This window comes from Nasonia vitripennis (assembly GCF_009193385.2).
Source record: "Nasonia vitripennis strain AsymCx chromosome 2 unlocalized genomic scaffold, Nvit_psr_1.1 chr2_random0002, whole genome shotgun sequence".
In the NCBI taxonomy this organism is placed as follows: Eukaryota; Metazoa; Arthropoda; class Insecta; order Hymenoptera; family Pteromalidae; genus Nasonia; species Nasonia vitripennis.
The window spans coordinates 1,833,235-1,857,522 of record NW_022279608.1 but is presented as its reverse complement, the minus strand read 5'-3'; the positions used below and the strand labels follow the sequence as shown (position 1 = coordinate 1,857,522).

General features: G+C 33.3%; 2 protein-coding genes across 17 annotated transcripts in view; both read right to left on the bottom strand.

The window, feature by feature from the left end:
* The window catches only part of LOC100680429 (protein unc-79 homolog), a 2,400,004-nt gene that overhangs the window by 1,215,851 nt on the left and 1,159,865 nt on the right, over nt 1–24,288 (bottom strand). The window lies entirely within an intron of this gene.
* On the bottom strand, nt 10,800–12,098 carry LOC116416259. The gene is made up of 2 exons (XM_031923971.1): nt 11,338–12,098; nt 10,800–11,035 (listed from the first exon to the last, which is right to left on the bottom strand). Exons 1-2 carry the CDS (start codon nt 11,774–11,776, stop codon nt 10,992–10,994), a joined length of 483 nt encoding a protein of 160 aa, XP_031779831.1. The 5' UTR covers nt 11,777–12,098; the 3' UTR covers nt 10,800–10,991.

The following is a 24,288-nucleotide window of genomic DNA, read 5'->3' as shown; positions in this document are numbered from 1 at the left end:
TAGTACAGTCGGACATAGATACTGTACTGAAATGCTTTAGCTTGCCTTCAAATTTATAATAAACAACAGCAGGAAAAATCGTACTTTGATCATTATTAAAATGAAATGCCTGTGCAGCATCTTGGGCTGTAAAAGCATAGTTCTCAGCAAAATCCAATTGAGCAAGAACCTCTTCATCTGAAAGATTATTTTTCTTCCCAGAAATAAACTTTGATTGTTCCTTAGCGATGAAGTGATGAGGTATCAACTTTTCTAGACTAGAACATAAAGTTTCAATAAATTCTTGCGATGTTAGGCATTGTTTTATCAAAGTGTATCTATCGGTTGATTGCCACGTGCTGAAGATGACTTGATCAATATTGTGCTCATCCATAATGTTCTCAACGTAATTAGAAAACTTTTGAATGTCCGGACAAAATTTGGACATTCATTCAAATAACAACTTGGTTTGGGATCCTCACATAGAACGAAATTCAAACAATCTTTATAATTCTTCAGAATATTGTTTGAGATTTTTTCTATATTTACTGCGTCAATCATCGCCTTGAAATTTTGGTGTATCGTACATACACATACATTGTGTGTACCAGAGGATCTTGCAAAGACACAACATTTTGGTCTCAGTTCCGCAAACTTGGTAGGCCCAATCGGATGTTCAGGAAACTGTTCTTTAAATTGATTATGAAGGTTCTTAATATCAGTAAGTAATAATCTTTTCTGCACTTTTATTTTTTCACCATATAAATAAATACTGACGGTATCTTTTTTATTTGGCATAATTCTGCTGTTAAGATCATTTTCATAAAAATCTTCAACTTTCTGAGTAGTTTCTGCAGGTAATGTTTTTCTACGTTTTGCAACAGGAGAAGCCAAAACTCCATCTGATTCTCTTAACTGTTTTGCTTTACGAGCCATTCTGTGAGACACACCAAATTGGTTCATAATTTTACGCATTGCCCAGTGTTCGGGCAAAATAGTAAGAATACTGACACGTATTGGATCGTTCTCCGGCAGGGATTGGAATTTGTTTTTAAGTCCAGTTAAAATATCTGTAAGATCATCTTGCATAGGTGCATCCGTGTTTGAAACCGAAGGTGCAACGAAAACCGATGCATTGATTATCCAACATCTTCACTGATCACAAATCAGTGAAGATGTTGGATAATCAGGATAGACATCTTCAAATTCTTTGGAGATCTTCCTAAGAGATTTGCTGTGTCCTGTATTAATATCAAATGGATTAACGTATCTATCGATACGATATTTTTTCTCAGGAGAAGACATTGTTGTAGGATATGAGAAAGCACAACCAAAAAAAAAAAAAAATGTTAGAAATAACAAAATTATGGCTAGTACAGTTGAACAAGGAGTTGCCGATAAAGTAAGACTTACTCAACAACTGCCTTAAAAAGGACGTTGAAGAAGAAGTCGCCAATGTATCTATTAATGTACCTATTAACTATGACGCTACTTCACTTGTGGGTAATGCGCAGCCGCCTAGCGGCGCGCCGCGGTACTAGCGCCGCGGTGATAAGCGCTGCAGCGTGCGTGGCGTGTTCGGCGGGTTGCGCGTTAACAGGGGCTTTTCGCGAGAGAGCCTGCGGGTGGGTTATGACAAATATCCGCCAGTTTATATTGGCCATATTGAATTTTGAAATTTTGAGGTTAAAATAAGATTCAGCGGCCCCTTAAACTCCCATACCGATACTTTAAACTGATTTAAAATCGTTCATTGCGGTAAAATAGTTTTGGTGGTTGTATAATGTCCGCCATTTTGGATCGGCCATTTTGGATTTTAAAATTTCGAGGTTAAAATATGGTGCAGTGGCCCCAAAAACCCCCATATCGATACTTTAAACTGATCAAAAATCATTTGTTGCGGTAAAATAGGTTTGGTGGAGGTATAATGTCCACCATTTTGATTCCGCCATTTTTGATTTTGGAATTCCGTCAGCATTGTTAATAATATGTCCTATCATAAGTTGTACATGCTTTTTGGTGGGATATTTCACAAATTAGAACATTTTTACTATTGTTTTTGTTGAATGTGCTATAAAAACGTCGGTTTCAGGCTCCATATTTTATGCGCCACATTGGATTTTTGAAAAGGCCAGAACTTTTTCAAAAGCCCTTGACCAGACGATCATTTTGAGACCTCAAATGTCTTGTTAGGTTAACCCAAATTTTGGGTGCACTGATGGTCCGGTTGACGTGAAACGTCCCATATATATATATATATATATATATATATATATATATATATATATATATATATATATATATATATATATATATATTTCAAATATTCGTTAGAAATAGCATTAGAGAACCGTTAGAGTACATAATAAACTTATATAAATCTAATAGTAATTAAATTGTGATTTATAAATTGGATAATACTTTCAATGTAAGATGTTATATAAAAATCCGTAATATTAGAAGAAAAAAAAACTTACTAAGCATCGCGATAATCCTCTTTAAAAACGAATTTAACATTAATAAACACTCTAATTATTGAGAAAAAATCCTTAATACTATACGCAGTGGAGATAAATTATTACATGCATTCAATAATGTTGTGTCCATAATGTACTAGATAAACATCTCTAGTATCAATTTCATTCTTCAACTTCTCCTCGTCGGTGTTGTTCTCGATGAGGAAGGCATTTACTTTTGTGGATAGGAAAACGTCGAAACTTCCATCCAACTCCAACACCATCTTCGCGACAAAATTTGTCTGAACTTTCTCATGTTTGGATATTTTGTACTTCTTATTGATCTCCAAATCCTTAATTTTTTTGTAGACAGGAATGGTGGAACTTTTGCCACACCGTTCAGTGACTCCATTCTTATTATATTTGGTATGTATTATAAGAATATATTATACTCACATGATAAATTATTCTTCCAATGTTGTCGTTGTTGTATCCGAATCAGATGAGGAATAATAATCCTCAAAGAAATGCAGTGGGAAGATAAAATCTTGCTGTACTGCACGGAGCCACTTGTTTATTGCGTAAACGTTTTGAACTGCACAATTCTCCTTCCAGTCAGGAAGGTGATGTGAACACACCAGCGGAGTTCGAAATCCTTGTGTCTTTAAGGATGGACAGCCGAGATCTTCTATATTACGGACGTCCCGGAAATATAGCTGCAGCCACTCCTTTTTCTGTGCACCTTTCACCCAAATAATAACGTTCCTTGTCGGCGATAAATCGAGGAGGCTGGAGCAAACTTCGGCTAGCTTGTCGTATGGCAGTTCACCGTCGCTCCACTTTAATCCGTGAAAAGAATATTTGAGCCACAGATTGGCACACGGGACATCGCTCGACAAGTCGTACCAAGAGTGAGGTGGTTGAAATGTAGCTAGTTGAGCTACTGCTGCTGGCTCGTTGAGATCAATGTAGGCCAACTCATTGACTATGAATTCGCCGTTTTGCCCCTTGAAGCTCTGGGTATCAACAATCAAATCCATGTTATCTATGAAAATATTACTCATTAAGAATAAATTTATAAATAAAATAACAGTTATACAACAGTATACTGTTATAGAACAGTATACTGCTTGAGTACACTCGGAAATGTATACAAACACGGAGCAGAGGACTGCTTAAATATACTAGAAATTTGTACCCCTTCAACTAAAAAAGCTTCTCAAGCTCGATTCGTTCACGCTTGCGACGTGCAACGTCTCTTTTCATGTTTCTTTGAACGACATCAGCTATCCCCTCTCTCGTACGTTTATATGCATCTCCCATAGTCCCCACTCAGGTCTCTACAAGCAGTATTTTCGTTCAAAGCGCACCGATTTTGTATATCACGCGCGGTACAGCAGATACAGCTAGATTCTGGAATTTTTTGACTACCCTCTCTCTCGTACTTTTAAATGCGTTCCCCACAGTCCCCACTCTAGCGTATTGCATCGATTCTCTACAGCCTGCGCAGTGCAGTCGAAACAGCTAGATCTTCGGATTTTCCACTACCCTCTCCGTACTTTTAAATACGTTTCCCATAGTCCCCACGCAGACGCCTGTAGGCTTATGTTTTCGGTACACTGACTCAAATGATAATTTAGATGGTGGTGATGTTGATGAAAGTGATAAGTTTTTATCTCAATCACATTATGTATACATTAAAAGTCTGTCACGTTTAATCAGTAATAATTTGACAAATAGAAAAAAGAAACTCTATGTTTGCGATAGATGTTAACATTTTTTTTTATAAAGAAGATGACTTAATAAAGCATGAAGAGCATTGCAAAATATTAAATAAATCTTGAATTAGACTGCCTAATAAAGAAAATAGTTTGATAATGTTTAAAAATCATCGCTACAATGAAAAGTTACCTTTCATAATCTATGCAGACTGTGAATGTTTGTTAAAACCAATAAGTCAAGATGAAAAAACAAAAACGCAACCAATACAAAGACATAAAATTTATAGTATAGGTTGCTATCTGAAATGTAGTCTTATTATGTAAAAGCATATAAAATGATGTATGTAATAGAAAATATTAATGCTCATAATAACAATATAACACCTCCTGAAATAGAAATTTCATTAACACGTGATAATCATAGAAAGAATAAATCATATTTCGCAACATGACATGAATTTGCTGTTGTATACCCTAGTGGAACTAATTAGGTGTGCCAAAGTGTGCCAAAGTATGCTAAAGTGTGTCAAAGTGTGCCAAATTGTGCCAAAGTGTCCCAAAGTGTTCAAATTTGGAAATCTGCTGCACTTTGGCACACTTTGGCATACTTTGACACACATGGGTTTTTCGGAAACAAACATCTCTTTTTGATAAATTATGACACAGTATAGCACAGTTTGGCACGGTATGGCATAGCATGGCACACTTTATTACACTTTGGCACACTTTGGCACACTTTGGCACACTTTGGCACACTTTGGCACACTTTGACACACTATGGCACATTTTGGCACACTTTGGCACACTTTGGCACACTTTGGCACACTTTGGCACACTTTGGCACACTTTGGCACACTTTGACACACTTGGGCACACAATCCATTTCCACTAGGGTATATAGAAAATTATGGCGAGCCTCAATTTGACCGTGATATACGTATTTATCCCAAAACTGAAAAACCAAAACAAATAAATATTCTCAGTAAACAACTTGACCCAATGATATATCCTTTGATATTCCCTTTTGGTCATCCAGGATGGCAACCTTATATAAAATATACAAAAAAAGATTATAAAAATAATAATATATCTACACTACAGTTTTATTCATATAGATTAAGTATACGTGGTGATTTCAATCCTTATTTGAATTTGTGAAATTTATCACAACAATTTATTGTTGTTGTTTAGACAAGGATCGAAGGATGTCAATTATATCACTTACGTACTCACCAAGCACAATTAAGAACTGAAATGTATAAAGGATTAGTAGATTACGTTTCCAATCGGGCAAATATTGATAATTCTCGAATTAGAAAAATAGTAATATTACCATCATCTTATATAGGTAGTCCTAAATCAATACAACAAAATTATTTAGATTCCATGACTTAACTACAAGTCGACGGAAAACCAGATATTTTTATAACAATGACATGTAATCCAAATTGGAAGGAAATCCAGGAGAATGAAAGCACAATAGATCGTCCTAATTTAATCCCAAGAGTCTTCCATAAAAAAGTTAAATTTTTATAAACCGAACTACTAAAAAATAATATTTTTAGTTAAGTTAAAGGTTATGTTTACGTAATAGAATTTCAAGAAAGGGGATTACCACATATTCATATGTAATTATAGTTGTATACCAATTTTGAGATACTGATCAAATTGATTCTATCATAAGTGCTGAAATACAAAATGAAAATGACTATCCAAAATTAAACAATATAGTTAAAAATAATATGATACACGGTCCCTGTAGATCACAAAATAAAAATTGTGTTTGTATGAATGAAGATAAAACACGTTGTACTAAAAATGTTCCTAAACCTTATGGCAATCAAACCCATTATAATCCTGATGATTACCCTTCTTACCAACGAAGAAAAAAATAATCACGTTTTCAAAACATAGGATTGCAGATAATAGTTTTGTCGTACCTTAGAATCCATATTTATTATTACTTTTAGAATGTCACATCAAAGTAGAAATATGTAGTACGATTAAAGTTATAAAATATTTGTTTAAATATTTTCATAAAGGTCCTGATACAATTCATACACCTCTTGTGGAATTTGCAAATAAACATAATCCAGGTGATGAAGACAATGTAAACAAAAATAACAATACATATAAATATGATGAAATATCACAACATCTCTCCATTAGATATGCACCTGAAGCTATATATCGCATATGGGAATTTTTACTACATGAGCAATCTTATGAAATTAAAAGATTAGCTGTTTATGAAGAAGATGAACAATATGATTATTATAAAAAAGGATGTGAACACGAAATGATTGATAAAAATGTCCGTACTACAATGACATCTTGGTTTAAATTAAATAAAGAAGATAAAAATGCAACGCAATATTTATATCACAAAATTCCATACTATTATGTTTTTGATAAAAAAACAAAAAAATCGAATAAAAGAAAATAATTCATAAAACCTCTCATTAGTAGAATGTATTTTGTAAATCCAATTAAGCGTGAAGCATTTTTCCTACGACTTTTATTATTACATGCACGGGGTGCAAAATCATTCGTGGATATACGTACTGTAGATGGAATTATTTATGATAAATATGGAAATGCTTGTATATCAAGAGGTATTATTAGTACTAATGAAGAATACAATAAATGTTTGGCAGAAGCTGCAGCATTCAAGTTTCCAAAATGAATTTCCATGTTTGAATTATTTGCATACATTCTTGAATTTCAAAGACCTATTAATTCGTTACAATTATGCGATAAATATAAATGTCACTTTCTGGACCCGAAATTACCAAAAATGCAAGCAGAACAAAGAGCTTTGAAAAACATAGAAAGTATTTTATTATTAAATGTGTTGAGATTAAATAATTTCCATATATCTAGTATTGAAAATAATTACGATGATAATGAATATAATAACGAATTACAAGTATGTAAAGATGGTGAAAATTTAGAAACATTAATTAATACTTCGTCTACCAATCAAAAAAAAAATTATGATCTGATCATTAATGCTACAATTAACAGTATAGGAAATAAATATTATTTTATCGATGGTCCCGGTGGAAGTGGTAAGAGTTATTTACATAACGTGATGATTGAATATTTAATTTTAATGAATGTTCCGTTCATTACAATGGCCTAGACTGGTTTTGCTGCTAATTTATTTATTAATGAAAAAACTGTCCATAGTATTTTCAAAACACTATTAACTATTAATATATAAAGAACGTGTAATATTTGCCCTTATTCAAAATATAGTGAACATATTAAAAATGTAAAAATTATAATTTGGGACAAAATATCAATAGTTTCAAAACATGCTTTTAAAGCAATTGATAAATGTTTTCGCGAAATATGTAGAAATAATCTTCCTTTTGCAGGGAAAGTTATTGTAACATCTGGTGACTTTAGACAAACCCTGCCTATAGTATGGAATAGAAACAGAATAAAAATCCTTGAAACGTGTGTAAAAAGGAGTCTTTTATGGTCAGAATTTTTAAGATATCTTTAAGTGAGAATCTACGATTATAAAATCCAGATAATAAATTTAAAAATTGGTTACTTGCTATAGGTGAAAACAAAAATATGACCTAAAATGAATTACAAAATAATATAAGAGAAATAACAAAACAATTTATTTGTGAAAGTGATTTAATGACAGAAATTTTTGGACATAAAATTGATCCTAATGACATTAAAAAATAAAGTGATATTGTCACCATTAAATTACAATGTATGTATACTAAAAAAAATGAAAGAATAGATGGAGACCACTATATATACTATAGTGATGATCGAATCCAAAGTGACGCAGATGACAAATTGACAAACACGATACCTACAGAATTTTTGAATTCTTTAACACCTAATGGATTGCCACCACACAAATCAATATTAAAAAAAGGTGCAATAATTAATTGCTTAAGAAATTTAGACATTAATACTACATTAAGACTAATACATTAAGACTAATAGTACATTACTAAAATTTAAGTTACATATTGAATAACTAAGTTATCACTTAAAACTAAATATTATTTGTCATATTGATAATTATAAATAAAATGTAAATTCAAAATAATTATATTGAAATTAGAAATGTAAAATATTGGCCAAATAATCGACATAGGAACTATATTTAAAATCCAAATGTTAGATATATTTAAAGGGATGTCGTCTGAGAAAAACACTGTTTTTTTATTACATAAAACTTATTGAATAAAGTTTGCAGATGAAAAACTGAGTATAGCACCGTAGTGTTAGGTTAATAAATCGTTCTATCAAAAGAAAATTTCGATCGAACTTTCTGTTTTTCTAGAAGTTTGGAAATACAAAATAACCCGTGGCGGATTTGCGAAGCTTTTGGGACGACATCCCCTTAATAATATATTGTATAAATATTAAATAAGTAATCGTAAAGTTAATTTTGTAGCGATATATTAACACTATCATAATTTATATATATATATATATATATATATATATATATATATATATATTATAACGGTGTACTGGATGCAGTTGCTCAGTTTCCAGCTCCGCTATAATCAAGGTCCGTAGACCTCGTTACTCTCGAGAAAGAGAGTCGTCGGGATAGCACCTAGTACTGAATAGGTTCCGGCCAGGCCAGTTATGCTGCGATCTCGTACATATGCGAGACGCAAGCCCGCGGAGGCGGCTGGGTCGGTGATGGAGCGAGGTACAAGTATACGCGGAGGAACATGCAAAATAACGACTGTCGAGATTGTTGAGGAACTGTCACAGCGTTTATTGACAAACTATATACAGGGCTTGCATGCGAGCAAGCGAGGTCGCAGGTACAAGGGAGGATAAGGAGAGCCCTGGCGAGTGTAGCGTGAGAGAGAGAGAGAGAGAGAGCTGGCACTTACAATTAGCCGGTATCGCCCTGATGTTCGCTGTCAGCAGTCGGAACCCCATCGGTGCAGTTCCGGATGCGGTAGCGAGACGCAATGTCGTATACGCACGCACACTCACACACTTCAACTTTTACTCTCCTAACAGCTATCTCCCGAAAGTACTGAGCGTCTCGCGAGGAGTCAGTTCAAAGGTCGGATCGTATCTGGCGGCACGCGTCTCAGTCGCGTGTCGCCGAATTTTCTCTCTCTCTCCCTCTCTCTCCGCCTCTCTCGCGTCGTCCAGCGGCTCTCCCCGCCTTGCTAGCGCTGGTACCTGTAACAGTGTGAATTTAGTACAAGTCTTTCTTCTCGCGGCATGCTGAGCTTATGGCGTGCTAATATCGCCCGTCATAATATATATAGAATAAATCTGCTGACATATTTTTAAATAATTTGTAATGCGGGCGTTAATATTAAAAATGTTACATTTAATAATTAACGACAGTCCCCTGCTAAAAGTCGACAATAGAAATCAATACAAAAATAGTTAATTGCTATTAATTGTGTTTCTTAATTATAAAAATGACAGTTGAAGTTTATTAGTACAAAAATAAGGTATTAAATGTTATTAAATTCAACTGTGGAATATCATTTAAAATACATTCAATTTAATTAGAATTAATAGATAATGAATTGATTTCAATAGACTATTCATTGAACTATAATAACTTTTAATATAATTCAATAAAATTTTATTAAAATTAATTGATATCACTAGAAGTTTCATTGAACTTGTTTTAATATCAGTAAGGATATAAATGTAAAATTTACTGTATTTCTTAATATTCGTTAATACTTGAGAATAAATTAATGTTTATACGTCTATATATTACTATTAAGAAATACAGTGGATTGTGCATTTAAAAATTGATATTAATGAATATCTTTAGAAGTTGACAGCTGAATTATAAATCGATGCATATGAAATGAATTTTCTTGTGAAAATTTTCGGCGCCAATAGAATCTAAAATGCATAAAACATGTTATTCATGCGAAATATGATTTATTCATAAAAAAGTTAACATTTTAATAATAGTTGAAAATATTTTAAAAGTAAATCTAAAATTCTTCTTCTTCTGACGATTCCAGATCTGAAGCTCTTACACTACATGTGCTGCTGCAACTATCGTATTCATGGTCTTTAAGAGTTTCATTGTTTTCATCATTATATTCATTATCCAGGTTGTCATCATCGTTAGTGTTATTTTTCCATCTTCAAAAAGGTCATAAAGATGCATCAATAATTTTATATTATAATAACCTTTTGTTGGCTTCGTATCGCGCTTTAAGTAAGTGATTTCAGCGGACACATGATCGTGAAAAGATGTAATTTCTAGAAAACACATTCCTTCAGTCACATTCGGATGTTTTACATATTCGTGCTCCAACCAATAATTGTAAAGTGCTAAAAGAATACAAACGATTAATTTTTGATACATAGAGTTATGATAAATGTATATACTGCCTTTGTATATAAATTATGAATGTATTAAATACCTTTAGCAGCAGCCAGTTTTGATGGATCTAATTTCTGACACTTTGTATCGACCTCCTTTTTTTAATTTGCCTATTTTTCACTTTTTCTCCCGTGGTGCATATATACTAATTTTCTCTGCAAGGGGCTTCAAATGTGTAGGCTGTTTTTTGCCTGCAGAGCATACAGTACACATTACGCGCCGTGTGAAGAAAATAAGCTATATAATCTGTGACTTAAACTGGAAAGCAAACAGGAAATGCGAAAAGTTGTAGATATGAATAAAAATATGAAAATCGGTAAACCATGCAGGACAAACAAACACCGAACCGTCTTACAGATGTGTCCACCAAGCATGCATCGTACGACCTATTGTAATAATAAATTTGTAGTACATTTATTTTTACTGGAAAAGCAGTTGACACTTTCATAGGATAGGCCCTTACGATTGTGACGCCAGATACAGCGAACATGAATAATAATCCACTGAAAAATGTCTACAATTAATGTTATTAAACAATTCCTTTTACTCATCAGTTTATTAAAAAAGATATTTTAGTAGTACGCTGAGAAAAAATTTGATAGAAGCAATAGACTTTTCTGTTAAATACTAGCAATTAAATATTCCCTTAACTTAACAGATTACTCCATAGACTCAACCGAGATGTTATTACAACAGATCATAGAACAATCTGTTAATTTAATGCAATATTGTATTGCTCGCATTTACCAGCAAAGTCTATTTTTTGAATACATTGTCTTTCTCAGTGTATACAATTAGTACTTACCATTCTGCTCTTTAAAAACTTCAATCACTTCTGTTTGTAGATTAAAATTTAGTTGTTTGTAACGTTCATTCTCTTTTTGCACCACCTTCAGTTCCTTTTTTGTAGCTTCATATTTTTTTCGTAGAGATTCGTGTTCACGTTTTACTTCCTTTAAATCTGCTTTTGCTTTCTCAGTAGTCATTTTGTTTTTTGTTTTTTTCGTAGCCTTCAATAGTTGAGTGGTTCGGGTCGCTTGTTTGGCCGGGATCCTCCAAGTTCCACTCGTTATATATGGTGTATATCCAATAAGTGTGTGCGTGTATATAGTGCGACGTATTGGAGATATATGTATTACTCTCTCGCGGAGCAGCGCTGCATAGTAGGAGCAGAGCTGAGGAGAGAAAGAGCGAGAGTGGAGTGAGCCGTGTGAAGTGCAGTGTACGAGTACATGTGTACCCATACCACACACGGGTAGGACGAAGAGTCAGCAGCCAGATCGGCTTTCCGCGATCCGGCCGTTTTTCCGCTCCCGAAGAAGAAGTCCCATACAGTTGGCCCAGTCCAGTCCAGCATCGCATCGCCAGTGACACACAAAGTCGCGAGTGTCTCCCCGTCATCGTCTCTAATGAGTAATTTGGTCAAAATTATTGAGGAATTATATTTTTTTCGATTATTTTTGACTAAAAAATGGCACTTTTTTGCGAGATGCCTCACTTTAGACAGTTTTTTTGAGGTTAAATTTATTTTTTTCAAAAAACACCTAATGGCATAAAAAACTACACTTCTTGACAAATTTTTTCATATGCTCAAAAAATTTTTTTCCCCAAAATTGAAATGGGCAGGGGGGGGTGGCTTTTTTGACAAAGAATTCCCCATATATATATATATATATATATATATATATATATATATATATATAATTACATAATCCGCATGTATTTAAAAGACTATTAGAGGTAAAAATGTGTATTCAAATGTATTTACATTCATACAATTTTATAACATATATGTAGAAGCTGATCAGGTATACAACAATAAATTCAAGTTTATTAAAATCAATTGACTTTTCATCCTTATTGGTATATTCAAATCTATTGATATATATCAATACAATTTATATATCACGTGTGCTTACATATTATAATAAATTAACATAAATTATTAATAATTATTAATATCTAATACAAATTTATCTCGTATTTCTTTGTTTAAAGCTATAAAACTAGAAGGTTGCATTAAAATACTTTTAAGTTAGTATAATTTCGAAGCTATATGGTTATATATGTGTTACAATTTACAGTGGTAACAATTTAATGCAATATTATTAGACTCAATTGGCCCTCTAACATTTACTTCTCTTTTAAAATCAGTTAAAATTAAAATATATTAATATCAATTAAATATATGTGCTATTAATGATGATTCAATTTCATTCACGTAGAAAGTTATCCAAGTTTATTAAACTCAATTAGCCCTCCATCATTTACTACTGTTTCAAAGTCAGTTAAAAGTAATATATATTAAAGTCAATTAAATATATGTGCTATTGATGATTATTCGATTTCATTTACGTAGAAAGTTATTCAAATTCATTCAAACTTAATGTCACTTTTTTAAAGTGTCAGTTAAATTCATAAAAGTCAATTCAAATAAATTTAATACACATTGATTTCTATAACCCTCAACTGTCGACTTTTAGCAGGGTCACCACCACGCGAAACGCAGATAGCAAATTTACAACTAATATTAATATAAATAATCATTTACAATAGTGTCTCATTTACAATGCTTCTTTACAAAAACAGGCATGAAACAAGATCATATCTGCACAAATGATTATTCGCAGCATCCTTTTCATACAGACCAAATCTGCAGATTACGTCTTGTGAAATGCGTAAATTCATAGCAGAATGTATCATACGCGATTCCGCTCTCCCGCCCCTCTTGGTGTGCGAAGACGCTCATGTGATCACCTCTGCTCGGACCTCGCAAGAGTTTTCCGACAAGAACTGATTAGGCTACGGTAGCCGACGGTACGAATTGTCTTCAAGCTAAAGTAATCGTCTCTAAGCCAATTTATTTCGAATCAACGCGTTTTTTCATAATCGGCAATTTACACATATACGGAGTTCAAGAATTGTTATATAGATTTAGCGTAAACATTAGTGATAATGTACGTAGCATTTGAAGGGATTATTCAGAGTTTTCCCGACAAATCCTGACGCACTCTCCTCACGCCGCCTACTATCCACTGCAGTTGTTCTAGGAAGCGAACTCGCGGAATCTCGCGAATAACTTCATTCATCGCAGCCCTTATATACTTTGATATTGGGATTTCTAACCTCCCGAAGGATGTTTCAAATGAATTTATTTCCTTGTTATTTCATCTGTGGTACTTCTCTCGCTATTTATCAGAGAGCGATTGACAGAATCTTTATCAAGATAAAAGATTTATCCCGAAAGACTATTTTATTCGCGAAATATCGTAGATTGAAATTTAGTTCAGTAAATTTTCTGCTCGCTCAGACGGTCTTCATCATCCTCTCCACGCATCTAGTCATGTGACTTCCTCCACCAGTAGCGAATCCAACCTAACAGCGTTGCCTTATGCACTCACCCACGGAGGTCGTAATATTTTAGGATCACGGCTCTGCAAAATTTTTAAGTAAAAATTGCGCACCCAAAAATGTTACTACAGTAGCTGTAGCCTCAGTGCTAGAGTTGTGCTGCATTGCGCACAATAACGCTTTATCATAGACAAAAGAGTTTTTTCGTGTATAAAAAATTAAAAAAAAAGTATGTACATATACACAAGCTGATGCTTTTGAAGTTGATGCAATTTTCACTTCGATAAAATGTGTAAATAGTCTTTGTAAAAGTATTAAAATCTTCTACACTAAAACTTTTTTAAAGGTAAACCAATGGCGAGTAAAAGGTCTCTTTAAAAATGAATCAAATGACCATAATATGACTGTCTGACGTGGGACAACGCCAGGCATACCAACTAAAACTTCACCTCTCACAGGGACGCGAAAACTCCCACGGTTGCCGCTTTCACAACCCTTTAGGGGATCGCCTGTCGTAAGGGAACGGATACACCTTCAATAGTCAATAAATGAAGAATTCAATTTTTTGTTTATATTTTTACCAAATTGTTTAAAAAATGAATTAAACCATTAAATATATTCAGGTATAATGTAAGAAACATAAAACAATATTTATATGTGCTATATTATCAGGTATGACATTTGTTCGGAAGCAAAAATTCAGAATTTCCATTTTCCAGCTACCGCAGACTTATTTGAGATTTGGGCTTCGAAGGGCACTTTTATACTAATAGATATGCTTTAAACACATATAGTTTCCAGATGAGTGTAGGGTATTACAAACAAATTTTATTTAAAAAATTTGTCTGGATATTAACATAAAATTACTTTAAAGTTACTTTTTAAAGTGTTTAAACAATTTTTGTTGATTATTTTCAAAAAACTTTTTTAAATAAAATTTTGTTAATTTATTTTTTAAACAATTTGAGAAAAATATAAACAAAAAATTAAATTTTTCATATTTTGCTCTAGCACTCTACGCTTTTCGGCCCAGCGAGGGCAGTTAAAAAACGTGTGTCCCACGTTATTCTGTTCGTTACCGCAGTACTTACATCACGGTGATGCCACCCTGTTCACGGCGAACAGGAAGCTCCTGAAGTATCCGTGGCCGGAGAAAAACTGGGTAAGGTAGAAGTTGACCTCCCCCTACTTCCTGTACACCGACGGGCCTACATTTTTAATAAGGATTCTAGTCTACCAAGCTTTTGAACATGCGATCCATATACTCTGTTGATTGCGCATTGTTATTCCTCTTTCTTTCGCGGCTATCAAGATGCTGTTTGACGCTAAACGGGCGTCGTAGGTCCGCTTACGTTCTATCGCAAGTCGATCCATGAGGTTTATTCCTGCGATTACCATCGATGCTTTAGCCGCGACCGTTCGGTAAGAGCATGCTATTCTAAGGATCCCCTGCGTTGTACCGCCATTATCTTTTTTTCGATACTCATTCATACTCATATCATCGGCCCACATCTCTGCTCCGTACAGCAGGATTGAGTTAGTGGTCACCATGAGTAACCGCCCAACTGTTGGTCTCCGCCCCCGGACGTTGCCCATAAGTTGACTAAGTTGGGCTATCCTAATCGTGGCTTTTTTACAGACGCGATCTAGATATTCTCCGTAGTTTAGTTTCGTGTCTACAGTTATCCCTAGATACTTTGCCGATGTTTTCATCATTATAGTCTCACTGGATAACTTCATTAGTATGATGGTAGGTATCCGCTTTCCTGTCAAGAGAACAATTTCGGTTTTATTAAGCGCTAAGGTCAGCTCGTGTTCTGACATCCACCATAGTACTCTACTCATAGTCGCGTTTAGTTTCACCTGCGGGAGTTGCCGTTGCAACGCAACGATTCTGAGCATTTCCGCAGGGATAATATCAAGTCTCAGAGCCTTGCCGCTTTGAGGGACAAAGTTGTCGTGTTAATTTCGCTTTCTGTGAAAAAGGGTATCTCGTCTGCAGGGACTTTGTCGCTTTACTCTGGGGTCGAATGGGGTGTGAGGGGAATTATCAATTACTTTTTCCATCGCCTATGCCTTTATGGATTCCGTTTATTTCATTTCACCTAACTTTCGTGTTATGATTGCGTATCCAACGCCGAATGGGTCCATCTCTAATGGGACTATCTCCAATATATATATACGTTACTATAGGGTTACATACCTCTAACTAGACAGTTATATTTTGGTGATTTTGGTACTTTTTAAGGGACCTTTTACTCGATATTGGTTTACCATTAAAAAAGATTTTATTGCAAAATATTAATATAATATCATATTTTAATTAAAAACAAATAAATTATAACAAAAAATTTGATTTTCCTTCCTTCTTAAGGAAGCTTTGTAATGGTGATTTTTGGAGTTTGTCTAAAAGCATGGTGGAAGTGTGTTTTGAAGTATTTTAAGTCGAAAAATAGTATTTTTGGAAAATGTCCGTATAGATGTATGTGTGTATGTGCGTATGTATACGCCTGTACCTTAGCTTCTTCTAAGTGGATTTTAAGATACCAAGTGTCATTTTCTTTGTTTTTACTGTGATACGGCGGGAAAAATGTCCGTTTTTACATTTTTCTAACTCCTTTTTTTTCCAGCAATTTTATAGTTTTGAGAGTTCAGTTTTATCAAGTAAACTTATCGAAAAATTAATTTAACTCAAATACTTTATATGTCTTAAAATTTGTGTAAAATATTTTTATTGGTACAGATATAAGCACCGATACATGATTCTTTATGACGACTACATTCCAACTAACTCACTCGACTTACACTACCACTTTCATATCCACTCTTCATTTGGCGCAGTTTCACAATTTAGCATTTTCTGCTGCTCAGTTCATCGCACTGCTTAGCTGTGCCATTCTTTCCAGTGTATTGCACTGCTTAGTGAACACACCTTCTTAATTTTATCTTCAGCCCAGTCAGCAACAATAAAACAATCCATCACATCAGCATTCAAATCTTTTGTATACGTTAGTTTAATTTTTTTTGTTAAATACAAATATTTTAGAATTCTCAATGCTTATTTGTAATGTGTTTCATTATAACAGTTCTGGAAACGACTCAAATACTTTACGCTATAACTAATATCTGTTCGCGCTATTCGAATATTCGTGCGCCTCTCGGAAACCGGAGACCTACTGCGAGCCATTTCTCGCAACTCACCCCCTCTCTCGAGGTCAGCAATTAGCATAAAAGCGAGAGGTCAGGTGTCCGCGGCCTCTTGTTCCAGCGTTACCAGTAGAGATAACACCTTTTGTGTCTCTGCGTCTGAGGACCATACCACATTAGTTTTTTTTACACACACACACACACACACACACAACGAAATCCACACTACGCGTTTAGATTATTATTGTTAAATTTACACTTAAAACACTCACACCTGTAAAACACACCTTTAATAATTAAAAGAGCACACCGCTCAAGTGCTTAGTAATTGCCACATGTTCGTCATTTCTCACCTCTCCTCTTTCACCCGCTTTCAGACTAACGAGCATCCGGCATATGCTAAGGCCGCGTTAAAGGTAAAAAGTTATACGCAATAATTTAAGCTTCCGCAGCTACAATATCTAATCTTGTTCCCGTACTAATATTCAACAATGCCCTGATTATCAAGGGGAGCGGTAGCGCCCCCGATGGCAAGTATAAGTACTAGAGTACTATACGGGCTGTCGGGCGCACCGCAAAATTATATTCTTTGAAAAAAAGTTTTCTAACTTCTACAAAATATTCAAATATTCATATCTTTTTCCAATAAGTTGTTTTATCAGGCGAATCAATATTACTTTCATAGATATTAAAAGAACTTTAAATTAAAAAAAGTTTCGTAAAAAATGAACGATCCGTTGTCATTCTATAGCTGACCAAAATTTTGTGTTGTGTTTCTCTTTTCAATTTTTTTTCTTCTCCTAACTTCCGTTTTTATCCTCGAAACTTCCGTGGCGCGAAAAATCAAATTGAATTAAAAATAAAATGTATATATAATAAAAAGACGCATTCGGTGCATAGTATCTATTAAAATGAGTCCGGCTTTGCTACTCGGGGATTTATGGGGTCGCTGAAGTATCAACGTCGTATTTTGCGTTTTTTCAATCATCCCATTGTTACGAACAATTAAGCTGAAATGCATTCGGAAGAAAATAAAATTACCTACTTTTGCTTGTTTGGTCCTCGGGATCGACCGCTTTGTTTGGGAGATAAAATGAAGAAGGTGATTTAAAAAAAAAAAATCGTATTTCTGAAACGAAACATCATGACCTTATGAAAAAAATTATGTCAATGGGTCATGGGTCGAACTATATCCTATTAAAATTTTAACTGATTTGACAACTTATTTTTTCAATAATAAATCGAAAACTGAAAAAAATGAGTTTTTTTGTGCCCTGATTACGGACGTAAACAGACCTTACTGCACTTGAGATTTTGGGAAAAAGTAATTATTTTATGTGTTTTGGCTAAGTTTATTGCGCAGCTTTCAAACCCCTATGGTTCTTAAGATATCAAGGTTTCAATTTTTTTTGAAAATTTTTCGATCTCCTATAGCTCTAAAACAATGTAGTCAAATGCTTCAAAATTTTATTTGGTAATTCACCATAAAAAAGCTATCTGCTGCTAAAATTTAAAACCATCGTGTCGAGCGGTTCTCAAGTAAAGAGCTAAAATGTAAGAAACGATTTTTCTCATAACTTTCGGTTCCTTTTATAGGGGTTTCGTTACAGGTCGTTAAAGTCCCTCCCTATGAATTCATCTCATACTGATATATATATATATATATATATATATATATATATATATATATATATATATATATATATATATATATATACACATATAGATATACATATATATTCTGTGAAAAAAAATTGACGGCAGCGTTCGTATTCTCTAATAAAAATTAGAGAGGGGTCTGCAAACTTTGTAACTTTGGACAATTAACCATCTAAAACTTATATATTAAATTATGTATTACAAACCGCCTTGTACATAAGCAGGCAGACTATACTGTATATTAAAACATTATTTTATTTATTAGACCTATACATTTAGTTGGACGAAGTTACGTGCCAATGAATTAGCAGTGGTTTTTACTTCACCCAAATCTATCATAGCAAATTTCTTTGATAGTTCAGTTCTGACTTTACTGAGTCTTTCTTATTCTTTCCACATATTAATAAATTATCAACAAACAATATTACTTATATTACATCAACCTTTTTATCATTTATATATAAACAATAATCACTTTCACTTCTGTTTAATTTTAATTTTTTTATATAATCATCAAAGCATTCATACCAAGCGCTCGGGCTTTCTCTCAAACCATATAATGCCTTTTCTAATTTACAAACTTTGCCTGTTTCATCATCATAGCCATTCGGTTGTTTTACATATGTGCAAATCCACAGAAAACCGGACACTTCAGGGGGTCTGAGTAAACAAATTTGAAATTTGAGGGCACACCAATCAGACCAACTTTTTTGGGTTCCTTAGGCCACCCAGAACTCGAAAAACCTTGGTTTCCCGCGATTTTGAAATACCTATTTTTTGCCGGACAGTTCAAATTCTCATATAGGAATTTAACACGGGGAAAATTAACGAAAACTAGCAACGATTGAACTTCATCCACTTAGTGTATGACGACTCAATCCAAAAATGTGTATTAATACGATCAAAGTATCTAAAGAAAGCTTTAATTTTAGGGCTGATAAGTTGAAAATGATTGCCTTCGGAAAAAGTTGTCTAATCCTGATAATAGCGAAAAATCATGAAAACTTAGATTTTTTATGAATATCGGCGATTTTTCTTATTTTTTAAATCCTTATAACTTTTCATCCCATCAGTCAAGTTCAATTGTCCGGGGCTCAAATTATATGATATTAAAATTCAACTGTCACATTAATGTAAAAGTGTGTTCAACAGTACAGTGCATTAAATATTTGTTTAAATATTGTTACAAAGGTCATGATTGTGCATTCATTGAAATTCGTAATGCAGATATTAATTTTAGAAAATATGATAATAATGAAAATGAAAACATAAACAATGAAAATAATGAATACAAATATGACGAAATTAACCAGTATCTTAATACAAGATATTTATGTCCACCATGAAGCTATGCACAGATTACACCGGCACACAAAATAAAAAAAGTTGTCTGCGCGAGAAATCAAACCTATCTATCTTTATGTTTTTCGGGTCGCTGAATTCGAGATAGAGAATTTTTTTACGAACGATGAAGAAAATTCGTTGGTATATTGTATAGATGTTAAAGGTTTAGTCGATGCAATAAAACCGAATACGTATAAAGTCGAGGAATGGAGACTTTTTATTGATTCGTCAAAACGAAGTCTGAAAGCTGTTCTGCTTCATAACGGAAACAGGTTTGCATCCATTCCTATAGCTCACTCGACTAAGCTGAAAGAGACTTATGAAAATTTAGAAATTGTATTGGAAAAAAATAAAGTACTTGGAACATCAATGGAAAATTTGTGGTGATCTTAAAATTGCAACCATGATCTTAGGACAACAATCAGGTTTTACTAAAAATCCTTGCTTCTTGTGTTTATGGGATAGTAGAGACAGGGTAAATCACTACGTTAAGAAAGTATGGCCAACTAGAACACATTTTGAACCAGGATCGAGGAACATTATACGTACGCCATTGATCGACCCATCAAACTATCTGCTACCACCACTTCATATCAAACTTGGCCTCATGAAGCAGTTCGTCAAAGCTCTGGATAAAGATGGCGATTGTTTTCAGTATTTGGGAGAAAAGTTTCCCGCAATAAGTGAAGCTAAATTAAAAGAAGGTATTTTTGATGGTCCTAAAATTCGTACTCTATTTGAAGACGAAACATTTATCACAAAAATAAACGACACAGAATAAGCTGCATGGCAAAGTTTTAAAACTGTTCGTGAGAACTTTTTAGGAAATAAAAAGAGTGAGAACTATCAGGAACTAGTTGAACAAATGTTGGAGAATTTCAAAAATTTGGGTTGCTTGATGAGTTATAAAATGCATTTCTTACATTCCCATCTTGATTACTTCCCTCTTAATCTAGGAGATGTCAGTGAAGAACAGGGAGAACGATTTCATCAAGATATAAGTGTAATGGAGAATCGATACCACGGAAGATGGAATGTCAACATGATGTCAGATTTTTGCTGGACACTGAAGAGAGACATTAAAACAAATAACAAAAAGAGAAAAAGAAACCCATTGCATAGGTCATTTGAAGTAAAAAGAGTTCGTTACAAGAGAAAAAAGGAGTAAAGAAAGACATCGAGAGTTACTAAGCTAGTGGAAAAAAAACAAAATAAGAAAAATATATAAACGAAAGCAACTTTTCTCTGTACACAAGGAAGATATTATGTGATTAAATAAGATTTTTTACAATTTTTCGGTATCTTTTTCCATTTTTGGAAAGTTTTGATATGACATTTTAATCGGTTTAAACTGTTTCTTCTCAGTTTGACCTTGAATTGACCTTGACCCTGACGTGATGGGGCCAAACTGATTCCGGATTTGGATTCAGCGACCAAAAAAACATGAATATATAGCATTTTAATTTTTTTAACCTTTACTTCCCAATTTGACCTCGAACTGACCTTGAACCTGACGTGATCGGGCCTAACTGACCTTATATTCGAATTCAGCGACCCGAAAAACATAAAGATAGATAGGTCTGATTTCTCGCGCAGACAACATTTTTTATTTTGTGTGCCGGTGTTATTAGAATATTCTTTACATGAAATATGGCATGCTATAAAACGTTTGGCTATTTATAATAAAGTTGAACAATATGTTTATTTTAAAGAAGAAAAAGAAGAAAATATAACAAAGAAAATAATCGAAACTACGTTAACTGCATTTTTTAAATTAAATCAAGTAGATCCTGAAGCACGAAATTATTCATATTCAGATATACTAATATATTACACCTTTGATGAAAAGCTGAAAGTATGAAACAGAAAAAAAAATTAATAAATCGATATTAAGCAGCATGTATTTAGTAAATCCAAAAGATCGAGAACGATATTTTATTAGATTACTATTGTTGCATGTTAAAGGACCAACGTCATTTGAAGATTTACGTACTGTTGACGGAGTATTGTATTCTACATTTTTTGAAGCTGCTTCAAATTGTAGCAAAACAACTTGTTACTGATGATGAAGAATGGGGCATATGTTTAAAAGAAAAAAGTACAAATACTATTTCCTATGGCATTGTGTGAGTTATTTGAATTCATTTGCATTTTTCATAATTCTATTATTGTGCGATTTTATATGAAAAATACAAAGATAATTTTTACCATCCTAAATATGAACAGAATATAGGAGAAAATATGGCACTGAATGCAATTGAAAAAGTTTTACAAGTCAATGGATTTACCTTAAGTGACTTTGATTTGCCTAAAATAACTACGCATATTGATGATTGGAATGATGTAACATCAATTAATCAAGAAAGTATAATGCTGAACGTATTAAAAAAAAGTGGAATCGTTAACTATTATCCAAAAAAATATATTTGATACGACTTTACAAAGTTTTGAATGTAAACAGCATAGATGCATTTTTATTGATGGACCAGGTTATGTTCTAATAGACTATTCTAAAATTCATAATATAACATTTTTATGTGTTGCTTGGACAGGCATTGCAGCGAATTTGTTAACTAATGAAAAAACTGTACATACGACATTTAAATTACTATAATTCAACTGACTGTACTATATGTAATGTAAAACCTAACACAAAAGATAGCAGACAATTGAAATGTACAAATTATAATATAGGATGAAATATCAATGACATCCAAATTTGCTTCTAAAGCAGTTAATCGTCTATTACAAGATTTATGTAATGCGAAAGAAATTTTTGAAGGTAAAACCGTAGTTGTATTAGGCGATTTTAGCCAACGTCACCTGTTGTTCGTCATGGTAGTAGTATAGAAGTTATTGAAAATTCTGTCAAACATAGTTGTTTGTGGCTATATTTTGTTCGAATGACATTAAATGAAAATCTTCGCATATGTAATAATGATAATAGTTTAAAAAAATGGCTATTAAGTGTAGGCGATGGCAAATACTGTAATTGGTACGAATAAGAAAATGAGTTAATTGAAATTCCGACCGATATAATATCTAAAAAAGGAGACATTATTAAAGAAATTTTTGGGAATAAAATAACAATAAACAATAAAACATTGAATAATAAAGTAATTTTGGCTCCTAGAAATAATGATATAATTGATATTAATCATAAAATTCTAAATATAATGGAAGGATGCTTTTGAATATTTAAGTATAGATACAGCAGAAGATGATAATGAAGAAAACTTAGATGTTATGTTACCTACAGAATTCTTAAACTCATTAACTCCTAATGGACTTCCTCCACATAGGTTACAATTGAAAGTTGGTGCTATTATAATTTTATTAAGAAATTTAAATATTAATGCAGGTCTTTGTAATAGTACAAGATTAATTGTAAAGCGATTCTTAAAGTATTCAATTCAAGCCGAAATTCTAATTGGAAAAAATATTGGAAAATTAGTTATTATTCTACGAATAACATTATCACCATCTAAGGAAGAAGTGCTTTTTAATATGCGTCGAAAACAATTTCCAATTAGATTAGGTTTTGCAATGACGATCAATAAATCACAAGGATAATCATACAATCAAGTTAGTGTTTATCTACCATCGCCAGTTTTAAGTCACGGTCAATTAGACGTCGCTCTATCTAGGGTAAGAATTAGAGAAAAATTAAAATTGCTACTACTAAATAATGCTAAAATTGAACATAAAACAAAAATTTATACGAAAAATATTGTATATAAAGAAATATAGTAAATATCGGCTGCAGCATTCGTTTGAATGCAGCATTTAAAATGCCAAATTCCGCTGCAGCATTCGTTTGAATGCAACGCTGGAAATGCGAGAATCGGCTGCAGCGTTCGTTTGAATGCAGCGCTGGAAATGCAAAGATCAGCTACAGCGTTCGTTTGAATGCAGCGCTGGAATGACTCTCAAAAAAGTATACCTTACCAGCATGTCCTTGCCGTGAGAGTTAGGCGAAATATCTATTGTTGGCAAACGCTGGAAGGATACTGTTAACTATTTATTTTTTGTTTCTATTTAAGTCTTTAGAACACCACGGAATAACTTCCAGTTCGACGGAACATGTGCAGAAGATCATTTGAAGGTATAATATACAGAATATTACGTCGTTTTTACGGTCACTCCCAGTTATTTCCGATCACTTCCAATTACTTCTGATCACTTCCAGTTTACTTCCGATCACTACCGGTTAACTTCCGCTTCACTTCCGGTTATGAACACCTAACCAAGATAA